The sequence below is a fragment of the Paramormyrops kingsleyae genome, chromosome 12, assembly GCF_048594095.1.
Source record: "Paramormyrops kingsleyae isolate MSU_618 chromosome 12, PKINGS_0.4, whole genome shotgun sequence".
Lineage (NCBI taxonomy): Eukaryota > Metazoa > Chordata > Actinopteri > Osteoglossiformes > Mormyridae > Paramormyrops > Paramormyrops kingsleyae.
This window is the reverse complement of record NC_132808.1, coordinates 21,771,814-21,792,652: the sequence shown is the minus strand read 5'-3', so window position 1 is coordinate 21,792,652 and position 20,839 is coordinate 21,771,814. Positions and strand designations below refer to the sequence as shown.

Below are 20,839 nucleotides of genomic sequence, written 5' to 3'. Positions count from 1 at the left end.
AACAGCAGTAACCTAACATGCCCCTGTGCACTCTTGAGTTGAAACAAGAAAAAAACAAGCTCTTTCAAAAATCTGTTCCCTTCTAAAATTCAGCTAAAATATGCATGACGTGCGTCTGCTTTAAATAGAGCCACTACTACCTTTCATGCTGTGTGCGTAAATTTTCAGGAGGCTCTGACATCTGCATAATGACTGTGTTTTTGACTCCTGCCTTGTTAATGTATCTAAGCAGGACATGAGTGAAATATGCTCTGGCTATGAAAAGCAGACATAAACCACGTTGAAGTATCAGAGAAATAAGTCTCACAGATCTACTAAATGTTTTAAAAACATTAACAAAGCAGTTAGCCTCAGACAGACAGACAGAAAGATAGATAGACAGACAGATAGATAGATAGACAGACAGAGAGACAGAAATATACAGCCAGACACATATACAGACAGACAGAGAGACAGACAGATAGATAGATAGATAGATAGATAGATAGATAGATAGATAGATAGATAGATAGATAGATAGAAAAACAAACTGACAGTCAGAAAGACAGACTTTATTTCTTTACTGCAGGAATAAAAATAATTAATGATTGTGATGTGGAACATATTAAAGACTGTCACCTATAATCGTAAAACAGCTAAATGAATCACTCCCTACTATTGGAGACCTTTACTCCAGGTCCTTGTATGGCTAGGACTGTAAGCAAGGTAAACAGCCAATGAGTTCTGGGGCTGAGCCCCCCCACCCCCTTAGCCTGTCTGTACCTCTCCAGTCATGGTCCACCCAGGACAGAGCCGTGGAACACTTGCCCCATATCTCATACAGACACAATGGTGTGAAGACAACAGCAGGAGAGCCAGAATCCCCCGTCGCCACGGAGACATCGAGATCCGCCGTGTGCGCTTCCTTCTTCGGTTGAGACGCGAACCCTACACGCATCAACAGAAAGGCGCTCTGCGTGGTGACGGAAACTTGCCAGTAAAAGGGAAAGTCAAGTCACTATACATAAACGTCACCTGTCCCCCTCCACTCCCCACCGGGGCAGGTTGGTGTGTTGGCTTCATTATTTATTTCTTTGCATGCTTTTATCTAAAGTGATGTGCCCTCCACCATAGCATTGTCTACAGATCCCGTCAGACATTTAATGGGGCTAGAGTGTGTCTGACCGCACGATAGACACCCTGCTCTGGAAACCACCGTATCCATCATTAGCGAAGATGGACGTGTGAGACAGTTACCAGGAGGCTCAACGGAAGTCCCTGGAGCTTGGCCAGAATCCTGGCCGTAAATCTCGCACCTCCTATCCAATCCAACCGAATTACATGCACTCACCGCCTTAATATGAGGCTTTCCCACCATTACCTAATCAGGAAAAGCTTGATCACTCTGCCCCAGAACAATAACATACTGTAGCGAAATATAACGACTTGTCCTACACATCGATCTGAGGTCAAAGGAACAGCTTTAAGTGTCCGCGGCGTTTGCCTGAAATACGGACACAAACTAGTTCTTTCCAGAATGAATCCGCTTCTCCCCAACTCTGTTAGCTTCTCGATATTAACTTTGATAATCCCTCACTGCGGTCTTCCGGCACGGAAAGACGTAAATCGCAGCAGCGTCTGGGATTACAGGCCGAGGCAGAGACACCAACGTCCGTCAGCATCGCTGGGGATTTGGATCGGCCTTCTAGCATTACGTGTTGCCGTGTCTGCCTCAAGGGTGCCCTTGAGACTTCTGTGGAGGCTGGGATATCTTCATATAATTTTTAAAAAGGAGGGTTCTTTAGTATTAAAACAGGACAGAATGTCACTTACTGCATATGATTCTGGGGCAGTATGGCGGCCCAGTGGGTAGTGCACTGAGTCCAAAAACCTGCAGTTAGGCAGATCTGGCTTCTCTAAATTGCACATGCTGTGCGAGTATATGTCTCCCCCCACCCCGTGCAATCCCTTTCCAGGGGGTTCCCCCTGTGCTACCTCTGATTGACTCCGCCCCATGCTCCTGTACTAGAGAAGTAATTGGATGGCAGACTGACATATTTGGTCGTGCGCATGGTGTCGGGTAGCTGGGACCTCCCTTCACCTGTACCAGGATGTCTATTGATCTCAATGTAGCTGCCACTACAACGGATGAGTTCAGGACAACCTGAACTTGGTCATGCAGCATGACTCACATGTCCCCACTTCTTGAGAAGATTTACCCGAATCATGGAGTACGACGGCTGGAATTCCTGGAGGCCGATCCGGCCACAGCCGGCCTACAGGTTTGCTCACACAAGGTGATGTGGCCAACAAGACACGATCACTATGTGCGGCTTTAAAAAGGGTACACCCTGCACTGCTTCTGTAGCAACAGGAGGCAGACAGCTGATTGGCTGTCCCTAAATGTTCCAACTTACAAGTCATCGTAATATCGGCCTGCATCTCTCAACAGAACATCACATGGACACCACCTTCTTGAGGCAACTCAAAGCCGAGGCCATTGAGGCAAAATCGCCAAGCTTCGGGATGCAAATCTTGCCGATTTGGCTCCAACGTTCGGGCTGTGATGGCCGACGTCTCAAGGAACCCGCTTGTATGCTCCTGTGAGCAGACTCATAAAAATTTTGCCATGCACTTTGTTTCACTCTCGGTCATCGGCGGTTGAGAGCGCCCCAATGCTTCCAGGAAACATATTCGCTGCACTAAAACTTGCTGAATTACTTGAGCAATCCACCTGCCGTGTCAGTTTGCAGTCCTTGCGTCCCTCTAATGGGCCTTTGCCATGGATAAAAGTATTCAGCTCTCTGTCAGTGAGGACAGTGGTACATAGAGCTGAAGTCCCATCTTGTACGTGCTCTGAAAATCTAAAGGGACGATCGTAGACATGGAGGAGCACTCCACTGTGATTGGAAGCCCGTAACCATGTTAGCGACTCCGACGTCAGGCGTCGCTTTGGTGCAGGCTGGCAGCCGCTCAAGGTTGGCTAAATTTAAGCAGGGGGGAACAATGAGCATTCCGGCGCAGGATATGCCAGGAAAGCGGCTAACGAGATTAGCCTAGCCTGCCATGCAGGGCCGGCGTAAGGCTGACGGCGCCTGTCGGATCCCGTAGAACCGCGGTATCGCTGCAGCCGCACGGGGGCACCCTGACCTGATTTTATACTCCGCCTTCCCTCCCCCTCAGAAGAATCAGCCCACTGAAAGAGGAACAGTTTTTTTTTACCGTAAGGCACCATCCCCTGATGAAACGTCACGTAAACAAACTGAAGGAAATTACGTTTGCACATTAGAGCTTATACACCGTACAAAGCAATGAAGTGTTCCACTTTCCAAAAACTGCATCCCCTTACACCCATGTCATCAGTGTGAAAAGAACAGATTAAATCATCTATTAATGTCAGAGTGCCGTGTATTTATCTGTGCACTTTTGATAAGCAGGGAAACGAAACCTTTGCTTTGCCTCCTGTGTAAGTCAACAAAGTTAAGCGTTGCGTTTATAACACAAAGGTCGTTGGTTCAAATCCCAGAGACTGCCCAGAAAGTAAAACCTTTTCCTCTCCTGTAAGTCATTTTATATAACAGAGTCAGGTGGGAAACTGACAAGAAGCAGGCAGTTTTGTTAATGGGAATCCCCGATTAGTGCATTTTTTTTCCCATCTCGCTTTCAAGGGAACTCCCTTTGCATTATGTATCAAGTATTTCACCAGGTGACCGCCGACACGAAAGAAACGTCGACACATAAGTTTTTAAGTTTTATTACATAATAAAATGTGTTCTGCTCAGAGAGCGTGTGAGGGTGGTATTAAATTTAACGTTGCTAGGTTATGAGGTGAGTCATCTCGGAATCGATCACAGGTCTGGACGCCTGCTTGAGGCTGGACAGGCCAGAGCCCGTTCAGTTAGCCCCCAGTGCTGGTTGGTTCCCCCCCACCCCTCGCCATCCGCATCCCAGCCACTGGCTAGCTGGTCACTCCTACTCAGCATTTTCCACACCCAATCCTGGGATGATGCTCTTCCGTCAGCTTATGTAGGACGGGACCAAAAAGGATGTAGGTTCGAGTCCTACATCCAAACCTGGAGCTAAAAATCTGGGCGAGGTACTTAATCTGTTACAACAAAAAATAAAGATACAAAAATGGGCTGCATTCAGTTTTATACAATACAAATAGCCGAAGATTAAAGCATTTTCCAAGTCATTAAATGCTTTTCTGAGAGGGTGAACATTCTGAACGTTCAGAGCTGGGGTTGCCAGATCTGGCTGTGGATATTGAGTAAAACGAGCGGGGACTTCAGTCAGCCGCAGCGAAGGGGTGCCTAGATTGCTCTGGAGCCTGATTCCGTGGCGGCCTCATTTTTTTCCAGACCGTTTATCGACTTGGGGGACCGGGGGGGGAGCATGGGAGGGGGGGGGGGTCGGGGTTTCACCAGCGGGAGCGTGTTTCATATTGCTTCTGGGTATGCTGAGAGGTGAAAAACGAATTCTGACACATGGTTTCCCTGCAGAGGACCTGTGGTATTTCTGGAGTTTCTCTGCGCGTGTTTATAAGGACAGCCGATATTGTAATGCACTATATGCACTCTAATCCTGTACTCTTCATCTATTAGCAACGTACTGTTTAAAGGACATGATCAGATTTTATCTTTCAGTTCCATTGGACTTAATGTCTTTCCAGTTGACAACCTGAATTCAGTCTGGGTAAGGCTGTTTGCCAAAAATTAAATGTAAATATTATAAAATGTACTTATCTTTGGCTCAAGAGTAAAATGTAAATATCATTGTTTTATTGTTTAGGCAATAGCTTGGACCCTTTGTGGGGGTGACTCTGGACTTTCTGGGCCAGTGGCCATGAGCGGGCTACCTCCAGATCCTACCTTCACTGAGCGGGTCCAGCGTGTGGATCATCAGCTGGAAAATGCTGTTCCTCATCAGACTGTTATGTAGGGAGGCGGAGCTTCCTCCTCTCTGGAGGCGGGGCTTGGCCTGTGGTGGGAGGGGAGAGAGGGGGAGAGTGGATGCATCAGAAAAGGATGGAACTGCTCACCCAGCCACCCGGGGCCGAATTTGGCGGGGCAGGGGGGTTGGGCTAAAGTCACCAGGTTAGCTTGTATGGAATTCGGGCCTGTGCGTAAATCGGGCCTGTGCGTAAATATGGCCTGTGCGTAAATCGGGCCTGTGCGTAAATATGGCCTGTGCGTAAATCGGGCCTGTGTTGTAAATATGGCCTGTGTTGTAAATATGGCCTGTGCGTAAATCGGGCCTGTGCGTAAATCAGGCCTGTGCGTAAATCAGGCCTGTGTGTAAATCGGGCCTGTGCGTAAATATGGCCTGTGCGTAAATCGGGCCTGTGCATAAATCTTTCATTTGAATTGCTATCGGCCTTCACTTCTTGTGGTCCCTCTGTCTCTATTGTTGCCCAGTGTTTATTCAGACTCATATCCACAACCCCGCCCCCAGCTTCTCCCTCCCCATGTCTCCCCTAAGCTTCAAGGCGCCGCTCTGAGAAAGGCGCCCCGTTCATACGGCGGCTGCCCTGTCAGCTCTCCTGCCTCTGATCCACCCCCCCCCCCCAGCTATGAGCTTGGGTAGCCTTCATCAGTCCAAGCAGTCAGCATATGGCGAAGGCAATCTTGGGGGAAAAAAACGGCAACGTCCAGAAATAACTCCTTAATGGCCGCCTGTGATGGCATATGACGATTCGCCGCGCGCCGTAAATGAGATAAGCTGGAATTTCTGAGGCGCTAACAAGGTGACTCATCGTGAAAAAGAAGTTCTAAAGGCATGTGTGTGTGTGGTAAGGAGGACGGTCTTGGTATTTCAATTATAGAAAAAAAACAATCACGGAGCCACATAACAATACGGCACTTCAAAGGCACCACTGTCTGAGAGGTGCAACTACACGTTTAATTAGATCCTCTCTTAGATGACGTCACCGTCGCCTTGAGACAAGGTGAACCCACTCAAGCTAATGAAGGGTGAAAACAGGCAAAAAAAAAATATTAATGAAAAGCAGCAGTGGAACGTTTGAGGGCAATAGGTTTAACCTCAGCCTCATTCAACAACTTGGGCACCAAGGTGACCCCTTTGGCTACAGTAGCTGGGTGGACATGTTTGGGTACGGCGATGCTCTTAGTTGGGGGCGTGGCAAAGGGTACCCGGCAATGATGTCAGCTCCTCTGAACACGCCTGCCACTCTCTTTGCCCCCCCCCGCCCCCAGGGACATGTTGGTACAATCGGGAAAAGCCGTTAAGCGGCAGGGAACTCATTTTTGGTAGTTGGTGGTGTGGAAACACTGACTCGCTCTCCATTAATCCATCAGGACGACGTTGTTATGATTCCAAAGTGAATTTGTGGTTGTTTGAGCTCATGGCTTGCCTTTCATCCGCCTTTGAAAATTTATCGGTAATGTAATGTGGCTGTTTATTTATATACGGCGCTATTCACACTGACGGCCATAAATTATGGCAATTTTGCACATATGTTATTTCCTCCCGTATCACAGAATCGATATACAGCTCGTATATATAAATACAGCCACAATCTTTGACATTTGAATAGCGGGAGATAAAGACTAGCTGGCTATTAACACGCATCTCGAGAATTGGGATGTAAGGGGTATTCTGATTGGCAGAAATGGGGGGAACGGTTACGGTCAAGCTGAACGTTCAGCTGGATATTTCCACAGCACAACACACAGAAGGACAATGAACCACAGGGGGAAAGGACAGGACCTACCGACAGTTTGCTGCCGTCCTCTGCAGGCTCAGGGCTCACCTTGACATAGAGGAAGAGAGAGAAAGAGAGAGACAAGAGACAAAGAGTTGAAACGGACCTTAGACAGCTATGCAATCGCAGACAGACATACAGACAGACAGACAGGAGGATACAGGGCTGAGGGTCTGGACAGCCAACAGGGCGAAGGTGCTCTGCTCAGGGGCACCCAGGGGGTAGTCGTGTTAGGCATGCGCTGATGCATGCGCTGAGGCATGCGCTGAGGTATGCGCATGCAGAACCTGCAACCAATTACACGGCAACACCATTCATGGTGCTTATCTGACATTTGCTTGTAAACTCCATATCTGCATAAATATATGACTACAGGTTACAGGACTTTGAAATATCAAACTTTTGTAGCTTCGCGTCAAAGACATGCTATTGCAAGACCTTGTTGAGGTTGTGAGCAAGTAAATCATTTCAAACAAGGTGCATGGAATTTCCACTGCTGGTCTTACCATTCCTGACCACCAACACACTGTTTCATAAACTTGTAGTCTTGCTTGAGAAGCCCAGCAAAGCACTTAAAAGTCTATCAAGGTGATGATTCAAGATTGGCCGGCTATGCTTCATAACCAATCGCAAGCGCTGGCTGACACTGGCCCCACCCCCTGCTTGAAGCTTGAGTGGTTCCCAAACCGGGGGGCAGAGGTATTGCGGGGAGGGCGCACCAATGGGATAGCCTCAGGGGCATGTGCCACCTTAAAATAATCTCTTCACAGACTGGACGATTAAACAAATAAAGCAGCGCAACATTACAGTAACTAACAATAAATAAACCACTAACTTACGTGTACTATTAGAGCATTTATGTCATTTATTTAAACTTTATTTTACCAGGTAAATTAACTGAAAACCAGTTCTCACTGCTTTACTTGATATTCGGGAGAAATAGCAGATAACGCATCGGAACTTCCTGGGATACAAACGTCACGTTCTTCAGCCAATAAGGGCAAAGTTGTGTCGTCACGGACGCTGTTCCAGTTTGTTCAGCCGGCTGAGAGGTGCTGTAAAGTCGTCTTGCTCTTGCAAGGTTTTTGTACCATGTGACATGGTGACGCGTGACGACGTTTTGCAGCGCCGGTTAAAAAATCTAACCATATCATGAAAAACGAGGTTTAAAATTTTCTACATGAAGTGCAGGGAGACTCAATTAATGGGTATGATTTAGTATTGTTTTGTACTATAGTATAGGTAACCTGCGGTTATCATTAAAAACAAAATGCGGTAATCGTAAGACAAACTTTAATTCGTGTACGCCAATGAATATTAACAAGAATGTTAAATCTGCATTAGCATAATTTCAAACTTATGCTGGACTTTTATTTTTAATTGATTGCTCTTTTTTCTCCCACAGTGGAGAAATTGCACCATTTGTATTTTGTAATTGCATTTGTTTAGCTCAATTAGAAAAGGGAGTTGTATTTCAAATAAAATTTGAATCTCAACCTGTGTAGTTTGAATGGGGGGGCTCAATAATGTTCCTATCTAGAAAAGGGGGGCCCTGCAGAGAAAGTTTGGGGACCACTGGGCTAACACATCTTACTTCCATCTCTCTGGCTCGCCCAGATTACTCTAAGTTTGTGATGTGGCTTTAGGGGGTGCTGGCTTTTTTGGAAGGAGTTTAATTGTGTGTGTACGCATGTGACTGCATTTCCATGGAAAGTAAGGCCAAGCTCATGAAATCAAATCAAGTCTTTTACTTCCGGACCTGAAACGCTGAATAAACCAAACGGCAAACACCAATCAGTACATCAGTCCAAGCCAGAAACATTTATAATGAATAGATGAATGTCAGATGCTATTCACACCTTATGGCCACAGGGTCTCAATCTGTTGCTGGAGTAACGTCCATGCACCCTGTCACGCCCCGCCCCGTCCGATCCTCATGTGTGCCACGCCCACCTCGTTCCCTCGTGTTAACTCCTGATTGTACTCACCTGTTGCTCGTTACCCTCAGCTTGTCTTTTGTATTTAGTCCGTGTCTAAGTCAGTATTCCCCAGTTCTGTCATTAATGTTAGTAACCGTGTTGTCCTGCCCGTCTGGAATAAACCCGTGTTCTTCGTCTGCCTGCTTGATCATTTCCCCGCGTCCTGCCTGCTTGTCGGACAGCGATCGTAACACGCCCAAGCAAAGGCAGCAGCAGGCCAGATTTCACCATTGAAATGTCTAGACCATTTTATTATGTCACCATGAACAAGGCAAAGAGAACTAGTCTGCGATCCTAATAACACACATGAACTAATGCTGAACAGGAACAAATAATCATATGGAGATTGGATCCAAGCCCATCCCCCCATCCCCCTAATTATGCATCGCATTACGATTCTCTTTTATTTACTCAGCGTCTTACTGACCGAGGGGTAGATGTAGCGGCAATCCATCTGAAAAATTGATGTTTCAGATTTGTACATAAATTTATTCATAACCCCCATATATTCATACACAATTCTGCTTGCCTCCCGTGACAGCCTAGCAGATGGAGACTGAATGACTGGCCTTTTTATAAAAATCCTTATCAGGCCCGTTCTGCTGAATTTGCTCCTGGACAGAACGGCAGGTCCACACAAACCCGTAGAGATAGACAAGACTGCTTTTCTGCACCGATCCAGTATTTCACTGGCTTGGTCACATGGTTACGTTCATTGACTTACCTAGTGTGCTGTGTGTCAACTGAACACTGTTTTTTTAATGGTTTGTGGGGACGATGCACAGTAAGACGTGTGCACCGCAACATGCTTGGAGTCTAATCAGGCCAAGTGCAAAAAAAAAAATCATTGCCACACAGATGACTAATGGTTAGATTGTGACTCACAGACACCTCACATCTTCAGTAATTTGCTTCATTCCATTTCTCCAGACTATTCCGGGAATATACGAGCACCTCCAGAAGAGATGTGAAAGAAAACAAAGACCAAAGCCTTCATGTTCCACCCATGTCCCGTTCCTTCTGTGTTTATAAATAAAATCACAAAAAAAACATTGTTTTTGGAGTCGGGGGTTGAAAATGTGCCTATTTTTGGTGCCCAAAATCATTTTGGGGACATCAAAATTAGTCAAATCGGAATCTTCGTCATCGAAAGAATGTTCTTTTAAGTGCTATCTTTCTGGCATTATTTACCTGCTATTTTTACTTGCTGTCATTGTCAGAGCTCTTACAGGCAGGCATCAAAATGCTCAGACAGACATGGAATCTGGCAGGATCTGTCTTACTGCCCAGTGTGGGTTAATGTACATGACATCATGCCATATTTTCAATGGTAATTAAACTAAACACATCCTGGCACTTTCAGATGTCGCTCATTGAGCCCCACCTGCTGTATCTGTATTCAGGACAGACACGGGGCTGGAAGTACATTGCCTAGTCAGGGGAATCTATCTGCCCCGTAACTGGAGAGAGGCAACACAGGAGCCTCTCAGGATGAGGGGGCAGAGCTAACATTAAATACATTGCAGTTAGAGATGCGTTTTGCTGGCCTGGGGGTTTCTGTAAGCGCACAGTTTTGGGTGTGTAAACACACTCAGTCATGCAAAGGCATAACTTTGGGTTGAGCACTGGGAGGGTTGAGATCTCCACCCATTTAAGGAGGTCCACGGGGTGGTTATTGGGGGGGGGGTTCAATCCTCCATCCCCCCATAATTTATGTCCATGAATTCATGTGCAACATGCAACATTGCAGTAGTCAAAACACCTTAAATTGCAAAGACCATCGAATTGAACTGTTGTGGTTCTACCATGCAATTAGAACCTTAACACCACGATTCTCTGCACACAGTGTATAATGTCAAAAATTATGTGCTTGTTCAATGAGAAGCCGCAACCTTTTTAATGGAAATGAAGCCTTAGCATAATGAAAAGAACGATTATGGTCTGAGAGAAAGAACATTTCTACACACTGCATACAATGTGCTTGGAATACACCTTTTAAGGCTAATTTTACAGGATAATTGCAGAAAGAATAGCAACTTTTTCAAAGTACTTTGAACGTCTCAGCTGAGCGATTTTCACCGTTCTTCACATTCGGTGACGGCCTGGTGTTATTGTCACAGAAGTTATGGTCCATCAGGTTCATTAATGGAAAACGACCTGCGCCAATCGCCCTTTCTTTAAAAAGAAAACCGCACTGGACTGACGAGACAGACGCCATTGTACTTGCAATCAGCACTCGCCTAACGTTCTCACTAACCTGTACTTTAGGGTGGTCCACAAGACTATGATGAAAGTTCGACTTGATCAGAATCTGCCACCACAAGTCTGAAAATGTTCTACCTCATGTAGGTAAGAAAGGGTTCAAATTTGAACCAGTTTTGTGACAAATTCAGAGGTTGCTCAAAGTCCTACAATAATCCTCATAACGTGGCTGGTTCTTTGTGATGTTCCCTATTAGGTCAGTTTTGCTCTGATCAAGACACTGTGGTAATGTGATTAGAAATTGTTACTTACTTAACACTAAGTATTGGTTGGGTACTAGTGATGCTTAGAAATATCACATTAAAATAGCTATTCTTTAATGCTGTTGTTGCCAACAAAATGTGCATTGCGTCACACACTGAGGGACAAAGGACGTGGGAGCAGAGATGGAGCAAACAAATGGGGTTTATTTCAACCAAAAGACCTAACAGAAAGAAACAGGATCACTGGGGATCAAAACTGGGAGTACAGAACACAGCTAACAGGCCAGGCCATGGACAGGATTGACATTAATGCCAGGACTGGGGAGCATAGGACTGGGAAGCACTTTTAAACAAAGACTAATGAGGGAGCATAATGAGAGGCAGCTGGAGAAAATCACAGAAGGGCACAAACGACAGGGAAGATGTACACGTAATGGGCATGGTTCGTTAGGCCACGCTAAGGAGGAAACAGGAGGATTGGATGGGCAGCGCATGACATAATGTTAGTTGAATAATAACAAATACTAATACGGAACTGCAAAGAAGAAAGTTGGAATAGTGATAAACAAGCAGCTAAAAATAGGGGTTTTAACACATTTTAGGATGTAAACAGTTTGGCAAACTAAGAAGTAAGAATGGCGAAGACTAGAAGCACTGCTGAAGTATCGCTACTAGGGAAGGAGCCCAACCAAATGGTGATGTTCTTTGACTTATGATGAATTTCCACATTGATAAAAAGGTTGCTTTGAAAGAGTCAACTCAACTGGCCAAGTCCAAAGTCCTGGGAATTTGTCCGCGTGCAAGAATACCACATCAGCGGATAGACTCTGAGAATCGCATACCGATGAGGCTTTATGATGCATATGCAAAGCCAACAGACCTATTTTCAGCTGAAAATAAGAACGTATGTATTTTAACTCCATTCTATATGCATTTGTTCACAGTTCAAAGTTTGGTGGAAAATTAATTTTAATTCTGTATTTTCATTTTATGTATTAAATTATCAATCTTTGATTAACCTATAAACTTTCATGAAGACTCACAATTTGGCACAATTAACAGTGGCCAGATATAGAACAAAATCTGACTTGTGGAGGTCATGTCTCATGAACTTAATTTCTCTGGACTGCCTTTCTGTACTTCTTCCCGTTCATTTCCAATCCAACTGCATCGGTGGCAAATTGGTCCTACATCTGCAGAGCCCTTCGACGCATGGAGCCACCTAGAAGCTGGAGACATTCCAGCCAGACATGGCAGCGTAAAGCCTGCACAACAACCATGAAGCATTTAATCGAATCTACTGTACAACCCTCAGCAGATCCTCCTCTTGCAACTGTAAAGACAATTACACACTTCCTTCGCCATTACACTAATGGTAATTGCAATGACAATTACACACTTGGCTCATCATTACACTAATTGTGATTGTAAAGACAATTACACTCTTAGCTCATCAGCTGCCATTGTGTGGCTACGGTAGGGCTGCTATTTTGTCATTGACCTGATTTGAGCTAGTCTGGCAAACAGCTGGAAAGCTGAAATTAAGAGACAGTGGAACAGACCCCATAATTTAATGTGAACTATAAAAGCATCATGTTAAATAACTGTCTTCCTTACAAAGCCTTTTTTTAGAAGAATCTGACCCAACTTGCATTTGCAGAAAAACCATTTGCTGAACTCTCCTTCAAATCCTCATGGCAGCAAACATTTGGGTTGTGCGTTTTTATTGTAGGTGGTGATTTTTCTCAGTTTATTTCAGGAAATGCTGCGCATGGAAAAACTTTTATTTTGAATATTTTATATTCATGCAATATACATATTACTTTACCTGTTTAAGTCACAAAATTATTCTCAAAGAAAAATGAAAATTCTAAGAGAATATAAAGTGCATATCTCAAAGACGATAGTTATTACAGTACGTTACATACAGTCTGGTTCTGACTCCGGTTCAGTTCTTACTTCATTCCATCAGATATTGAGGGAAATTTAAATTAGACACGACAGTCCCTTACAGAAGTTAAGACGTAATTAATAGGATTTACTGGGCTGTCAGTAATTGCAATCCATAGCTTTTCATTACCTAAGATGGTTACCTAACTGCAAAACAGAGGTTAGTGTTAAATACACTTAACCTCTCAAGTCCCTCCTTCAAAAATAATAACTATCAAATAACAAGCCAAAAATAAGTCACCCAGCTAGTCAAAATTCAATGCTAACAATAATTGCGGGGGGGGGGGGGGGCTGTGTGAGGAGTATACATTTGCCATTGGAGATTGAGTAAAAATATGGGTCTGGTTCTGCTTTTAAATCTTGTTTGCCTGATGCAGTCAGTCTTCAGTCCAATGTTCTTATCTGCTTCTCCGGCATCAAATGAGATGTCAGAGCACTGCAACTGGATCCTATCCTTAGGAAGGATGACAGGACGGCAGGATCTGCTATATAATGTGTGTGTCCGTCTATAGCTGTCATCTGGCCCATCCCCCTAGAACAGGGGCCAATCACATGAGTCACGGTGGTCGTTTGGCGAGCGACAGGGCGTCTCCTTCCAGCGTCCCTCACACACGCCTCCAGAAATAATGACTTTCTGCGACAAGATGAGCGACTCGAGTCGTCCACTCGCTAATTAGCGGGCCCCTTTGTTTAATAGTGAAGCAGAACTAATTACGAGAGCTGCCAAAACGTTGATTTCCCCCTGGAAATCCCTGAGACGCGCCCACCTGGAGATAAACGCGAGCTGCTCGCCTCAAAATACTTGCTGTTTGCTTCGGACGCTAAACTTAAAATATGCACTCCAACCTTCAAAAACACAATCAAACTAACATACTAATTCTGAAGAGGAACTGAAAACCTGCTTCATATCTGACTCATGATTGGCTACTTCATGGCTCATGGCTTTTATAATCACCAATCAAAGATGTGTTCAGTCATGTTCAGTAATCCAAAGAAACCACTAATCGTTTAATTATATTCTGGAAAATTAAGCAAAGTTTTAAAGTCAGGCCAGAAACTAAAATCACAGAACAAAGCTACTGTCATTTGACGTAACGGTTGAACAACTTAATAGACGTTTAATTAACCCAACTGTTCAGTTGCTATCTTAAAAAAGACTTCTTCAGAAACCCAATATTTATAGATCTTAGGCTGTACTGGAAATTTTAACAGGAACAGGATGTATCTGGTAAGCTGTCAGCTCAATGCTTACTCACTAATCTCCTAGACATGTTTGCCTTACTATGTCCCCGGAATGCAGAGCTCTTCAGTCTCTAAGCAACTAACACTTCTGCATAGAAGTTTGTGCCCCACACAAAACAATTATTGATCCATCACTAATTCTAAGACCAATGGAATTCCACAGCCTACCAGTGCATAACTATATTAAACATTTATTTGAGTGCAACAACTCAGTGTTATTTACTAAGCTAGCTACAGCTACAAAGATTCATGGCGTTCTGAACCTTCATGCTTGTAGCGCTAATTCTAAGTGGTGTTGCCACAGAAGTTAGTCACTTTTGCTGTTTGGTCAGCTGTCGCCCAAAAAAGTGATTTGGCGGGGGGGGGGGGCTTATTTAGCATTTGAGGCTAATTCAGTAGCGAGCCATAAACTAGCTGCAAAGCAAAAGCAGCATCTGCCTGATGCAAACAGTGCCCTCCGGTGCCAGCTGATCCGGTGGATCACACAGCATGTCCTTTTATGATTAAGCATCTCCAGCCATTCATTCATACCCCCCCCCCCCCCCCCCACCGCTCCTGCCCACTCAGCAGCACCGAACGCTGCGAGGGTGACCTTGGAAGAAAGAGAGAACAGAAAAAAAACATGGAGTCTACACTGTTCATGTTCGGTGGAACTTCTGACAGTATGAGGTTTGACCAACATGCCTGTTCAAAGTCAAAGTATAGTTTTTGGGGAAGAAAAACACCATGTGCAGCTACAATAAGCTGTTAAGCTCTCCTCTCATTCAGGTAGTGATGGAGTGCGTGTCGAAGCTTAAATTTATATTTATAGGAAATCTGGGGGCGAATATTCCAGATTTAGGCCATCTGTTAACCAATCAGACCACAGCCCCCCTTCCTTCCAAAACAGAACATCACCATGCAACGTTTCCTCCCACACCGGCTGGGAAGAATCTCTCGGCGCGCAGAATCGAGTCCTTTGGCATATGGTTTGAATGCCAGGCCTGAGATCAGCGTGGAGGGTTTTATTAATCTGCTGTGTACTTTGAGGTGAATGCCAGCGCAGATGTTGGTGCAGAGGGTCACAAGCGCATTCCGGCAAGCTAAATTCCGCAGATTCACATTTAATGTGAGGGATATGCGGTTTCATTCTGGAACAACCTGAGAAAAACAGAAGTCTTAAATATAATTCACACAAAGATGGTTTTCAGCACCAGTATCGCTGTAATATTTTCAGTTTATCTCCTAAACATTGTGCGTATCAAGGTGTGGGATATAGTAGATGGTAAGATAACACTTGGTGCTCGTGGTCAACACGTTGAATGCAGAAGGCATGGACGGGGGGTAGAGATCCGAGTGACTTTGTCAAGAGCCGAATCACTATGGCTGTAAGGCTTGTGGTGAGCTTACTGTCAGCGGTGGTGAGTACCTGGTGAAAGCGCCCCAGTGTGTCACGGCATACAGGGCATCAAGCAAACACTATTCAAAACAACCGAAGGAAGATGATTTTCAGCACTGATAATTAGCAATGACATTAAAACCACCTGCCTAATACTGTAAAGGTCCTTGTTGGCCCGACATAACAGCTGTGGCCCATCGAAGCATAAAGTCAAAACCTTTAACTCTTTTTCACGTTCCTCAAACCATTCCTGAACATTTTTTTGCGGTGTGGCTGGGCGCATTATCATGATGGAAGCAGCCATCGCCAGGGGCATACCATTCCCTAAAGGGGTGTACTTGGTCTGCAACAGCGTTTAGGTAGATGCTACATGTCAAAGTAACATCCACATGAATGCCAGGACCCCCCCCCCAAGGCTTCCCAGCAGAACGTTGCCTCCGCCGGCTTGCCTTCTTCCCATAATGCATCCTGTTGCCACCTCTTCCCCAGGTAAACAACACACACACCCAGCTGTTCACATGATGTAACAGAAAACATGACTCATCAGACCAGGCCACCTTCTTCCATTGCTTCATGGTTCAGTTCTGACACTCAGTTCTGGCCCATTGTAGCTGCTTTCGGTGGTGGACAGGGGTCAGCATGGGCAATCTGACCGGTCTGCGGCTACACAGCCCCGTACGCAGCAAGCTATGATATACTGAGTTCTGACACCTTTACATCATAGCCAGCATTAACTTTCTCAGCAATTTGTGCTGCAGTAGCTCTCCTGTGAGACCGGACCATACGGGCTAGCCTTCACTCCCCATGAGCATCAGTGGTCGCCCATGACCCAGTTCACCAGTTGGCCTTCCTTGAACCACATTTGGTAGGTGCTACCCACTGCATACTGGGAACACCCCACAAGACCTGCCGTTTTGGAGATGCTCTGACCCAGCCATCTAGCCATCACAATCTGGCCCTTGTCAAAGTCAGATCCTTACGTTTGCCCATTTTTCCTGCCTCTAACACCGCAACTTCAAGAGCTGACTGTTCACTTGCTTAATATATAATGGTGCCCTTGACATGTGCCATTGTAATGAGATAATCAATGCTATTCACTTCACCCGTCAGTGGTTTTAATGTTATGGCTGATCAATATAAATAAATCTACCCTTTCCCTGTGCTGCCTGACATAGGGTCCTGGCTCCTACATGACCCAGACCAGGAGAAACATTTTATGGATGGACAGATGGATGGATGGATGGATGGATGGAAGGAAGGGTGAATCATATAAAATATGAGGGCTGTCATTTCACTACAATGAAGAGTGCGATACTGCACTTGTATCCAGGTTCACCTGGGGACTGACTTTGTGGGTGAGTGGAGATGGGGGGGGGGGGGGGATTGATGTTTCCTCAGAACATCGTCAGCGAAATTCTGTCATATCATCTGAGAAGTACCCCCACCTCTGCGCATCTTTAAAAGCTAACACTGATGACGAACATTATCCTTGACCAGCAATCAGAGCTCCACTCCACCCCAGGAACCACATCTACATATTTATGTACTTTAATACACGATTCCCACTGCAGTCACTTCGGGGCCGATGGCAGCCAATGCTGCCCTATCGCCACGGTTACCACAGAGCCAATAAGCAGGAATGCAACTGCAATCACAGTGATCTATGGAGTTGTCCCCCCCCCCCCTTAAAAAAAAATACCCAATGGCCATTTTGAGAACTGCTAAAGTAAGTGTACTTTGGTATGTGTCAGTGAGCATTTTAGGCATTAATTGAATGCATGTGTAGCATAAGAAATAATAGGCAGACTGTGGTTATCCTCAACCAATACAATCCCTGTTTGGGAGAAGGGCATTGTGGGATTGGACTAAAGCAAATACGACATCATCTTTCCCTGTGACAAAAGGAGGGGCGTCCTTCTCATGACGGCGCGTCAAGCTTTGGAACCCACAGCTCAGCAATCAGGTCCTCGCAACTGGGATATACCATTTAGCGAATAAGGATCTTTCCCTGCTAATCAGAAGGTTGCATTCAAGTTTCATTGTCACGGGCGTTCCAATGAATGCTGTAGAATTCTTATGCAACAGTTGCAGAGGATGGGACCGGTGCATGGAGGGATAATAAGAGACGTGACAGTGCAAGACAAAAGTGACACAATAACCATGCATCTGCAAACAGCCAAAGAGATAGTACAGTACTGATGAAATGCAGTTTTAAATCCCAGGCAGTGAACCGCTGTTATACTCTTGACAGGTTCTTGGCTGAACAAAATACAGTTCAGTTAACAACCTACATGCACTGATGGATCCGTGAGCTGCTTCGGATATCCGTGCGGCAAAGAAATCATTTACGGCCATGGGGGGGAGGCATGAAAAGGCAAGTGAGGTATATTATAAGCCATTTCTCAGACAGAGACAAAGAGAGTGAGTGAATATACACGGACGACGAGTGCCTCGTCATTACGACAAATCGTCGCGTCCCCAGACGAGTGGGAGCAGCCTGCCCTTGGCGTTTTACACTGCTTAATACATTAGGTAACAGCAAAGCTCGAAAATAGCCCGCATTGATCGCGTGTCATATTTCTCATTCTTTATGACCCCTCACCTTGAGGTTCTGTTGATTGCAGCTCTCTCTCTGCCATGGGGGATGGGGATTACCTTACAAACTCCAGAGTTAGCAGAACCAAATCTGAGAAAGCTGGTTTTCCCTTGACTTCCAAGGTCAAGGTAAATTAATTTGGGCTTCACCTAACCCTCACCATATCAGTTATACTAAAATGACGACTGAGTCCCTCCCACAATATAGGCCTCTCACAAAGGCTCATCCTGCCCAGATTCTGGCCTATGCAGTGACCAATCCCATAGTTCTTTTTTAAAGATGATCAGAGTGTTGCAGCAACCAAGAAACACAGCAAAATGTGTCTGTGCTAAGCGAACAGCCGTTAAACAGCCAATAGTAGGATTAGCCAAAATCTATCCTAGCCAAACAGAAGCTAACAAATCACAAAAGATGACGACCAACTGTCTCAGTGCGCGGGGTAAAAGTCTACAACAGAGCGGCCATGTTTGATCGACCGCTTCTTCATCATGGGTCCCAAAAAAACCCCTGGAGGCACAATGGCAGCTACAACAATGGCTCAGCATGGAAATAGCCTTCAGCGAAAGGAAACGGCTTTAGCCGGAGCCCGGCGCGTCCATGAAAGGCATTTGCTCGCCGGCCACTTCAGCATCCACATGATTGTTGAGCTTCAAAGGAAGAGGGTCCCCGTCAGGCCCGTTTTAAAGCCGGCATGGGCCATGCCGTGACCCACAGGCCAGCAGCTGCCTGCGAGCTACACAGTCCCCTCCAAACACGGACCACGACCACCAAGCCAAGCATGTTGCTGTCCATGGTTCTGAAGGAGGCCTGGAGCTCAACCATCATAACGACACAGAAACTCCTATATCAGGGGTGTCAAACTCCAGTCCTGGGGGGCCGGAGCCCTGTGTAGCTTAGTTCTTTCCCTGTTCCACCACAAATGATTCAGCTCAAGAGCTGTGTGGTAATTAGCACAAGGAGGTGCAAGGAGTTGAATCAGGGGCGTTAAATGAGGGGAAACCCAAAAATGTGTAGGGCTCCGCCCCCCCAAGACTGGAGTTCGACACCCCTTTCTTATATGACTCAGTTTAGGCAAACTGCACTAGATTCTTGAATATACAAAGTTTGCAAACAGCAGTGAAATCGGTTAACAAGCACCGACGAAGCGGTTTGCATTTAACTAAAAAAGTTCCGATTAACTGCCCTACTTCACGCAGCGGAGAGGAGGCTTTGATGCTGTGATACGGTGACAAAGCCATCTGAATGACAAAGGCTGCGTGACAAAGCTTCAGACAGGGGCCAAGCATGGCACTGAAGAGGCCGAGAGCGGCTCGCTGAGGGGGACACGTGGAGACTCTCAGCTAACATCAGCAGGCGCAGGGGAGGGCGGCAAAACACACACACACACACACACACACACACACAATAGTCACTTAAAATGGAAAGGAGAAGAACGTTCAAACAGTTATTCTTATTCGATGTAATTAATTGAGAGCGCACCGCTGGGTGCCCGTCCTGTTCGGGCACAGTGATGCCCCGAAGTCCCGTGGGCATGAGGGCTGCCACTAACGACTATTTTTCTCTCCATTAATCCATCGACTATTTTACCGATTAGTCGTTTAACCTAAACAATTAATTAAAATAAAGTTTATTAGTTAATTTTATTTTGACAACAACAAACTGTATGTCATTGCAGGGCTTTAGATAACGGACACCGGATTGTTGGCGCTATATGGACCTTACTTACAGCCGCAGTTTGAGCATGAGCATGTCTAAAATATTAATGAGGGGCGTATTGTGATGCCCAAATCTGTATAAACTCAGAATATCCTTAGGCTTATTAAATTTGGTTAATGAAACGCACCACATGCTACTGTTTTGGTAAATCATGGAAGCGATAAGCACTGAAGCTGCGGTGAAGAAACGGACAGCTGAAAAGCCACAACATCTACTGAAGGAGGAGATACTGTGAAGGTGCAAAGATGGTTGGTGGTGTGGTGGTAGCTTTTTGCAGTTTGAAGTCAGACTTTTTTTTGGTAAATACAGTTTTCATTTTTATTTCATTTCACAAATCATTTCATTTGGTGTCTGTTTTCATTTCAGTTATAGTAACGCTGGTCCCAACGAGCCCTACGTTTACGAACACACACATCATAATAACGAATGCACACAACATCATAAGCCCAGATTCTAGTCTAAACATTTTCTCAAACACTTACTCAATGGAAAATTTAATGGAAACTTCAATGGAAGCTATGACTTTAATAATGAGTGTAATTAGCAGCTACAAGGACAAAAGACATTGAAAAACTGCCTGTACTAATGCTAATTTAATAAACATCAATACACGTAGGGTGGTTTTGCTTATTCTGGCGGCCATGAATAGCGCCTGTGCATTTTCTCTTTAGGTGCTCGTGCGTAGCGCTACTGCCCCTGTACTATGCCATCGAGCTTTGCACAGTGTAAAACCACCTTTTCTGTTGTGTCATAATCGGAACTACTCCCATAATTACATAATGATACAACAGGAAAAGATTTGTTATAACT

General features: G+C 45.2%; 1 protein-coding gene across 7 annotated transcripts in view; it reads right to left on the bottom strand.

Annotated features, from left to right (window-relative positions):
• The window catches only part of slc24a2 (solute carrier family 24 member 2), a 60,436-nt gene that overhangs the window by 26,022 nt on the left and 13,575 nt on the right, over positions 1 to 20,839 (bottom strand). For 4 of the 7 annotated variants that reach the window (XM_023820946.2, XM_023820949.2, XM_023820947.2 and 1 more), the window contains exons 3-4: positions 6,713 to 6,751; positions 4,851 to 4,959 (exon numbers count right to left, since the gene is read on the bottom strand). In XM_023820946.2, coding sequence (XP_023676714.2) covers positions 4,851 to 4,959; positions 6,713 to 6,751 — 148 coding nt within the window. The remainder of the gene's footprint in view (positions 1 to 4,850; positions 4,960 to 6,712; positions 6,752 to 20,839) is intronic. The other 3 variants (XM_023820948.2, XM_023820950.2, XM_023820953.2) reach the window with 1 other exon arrangement.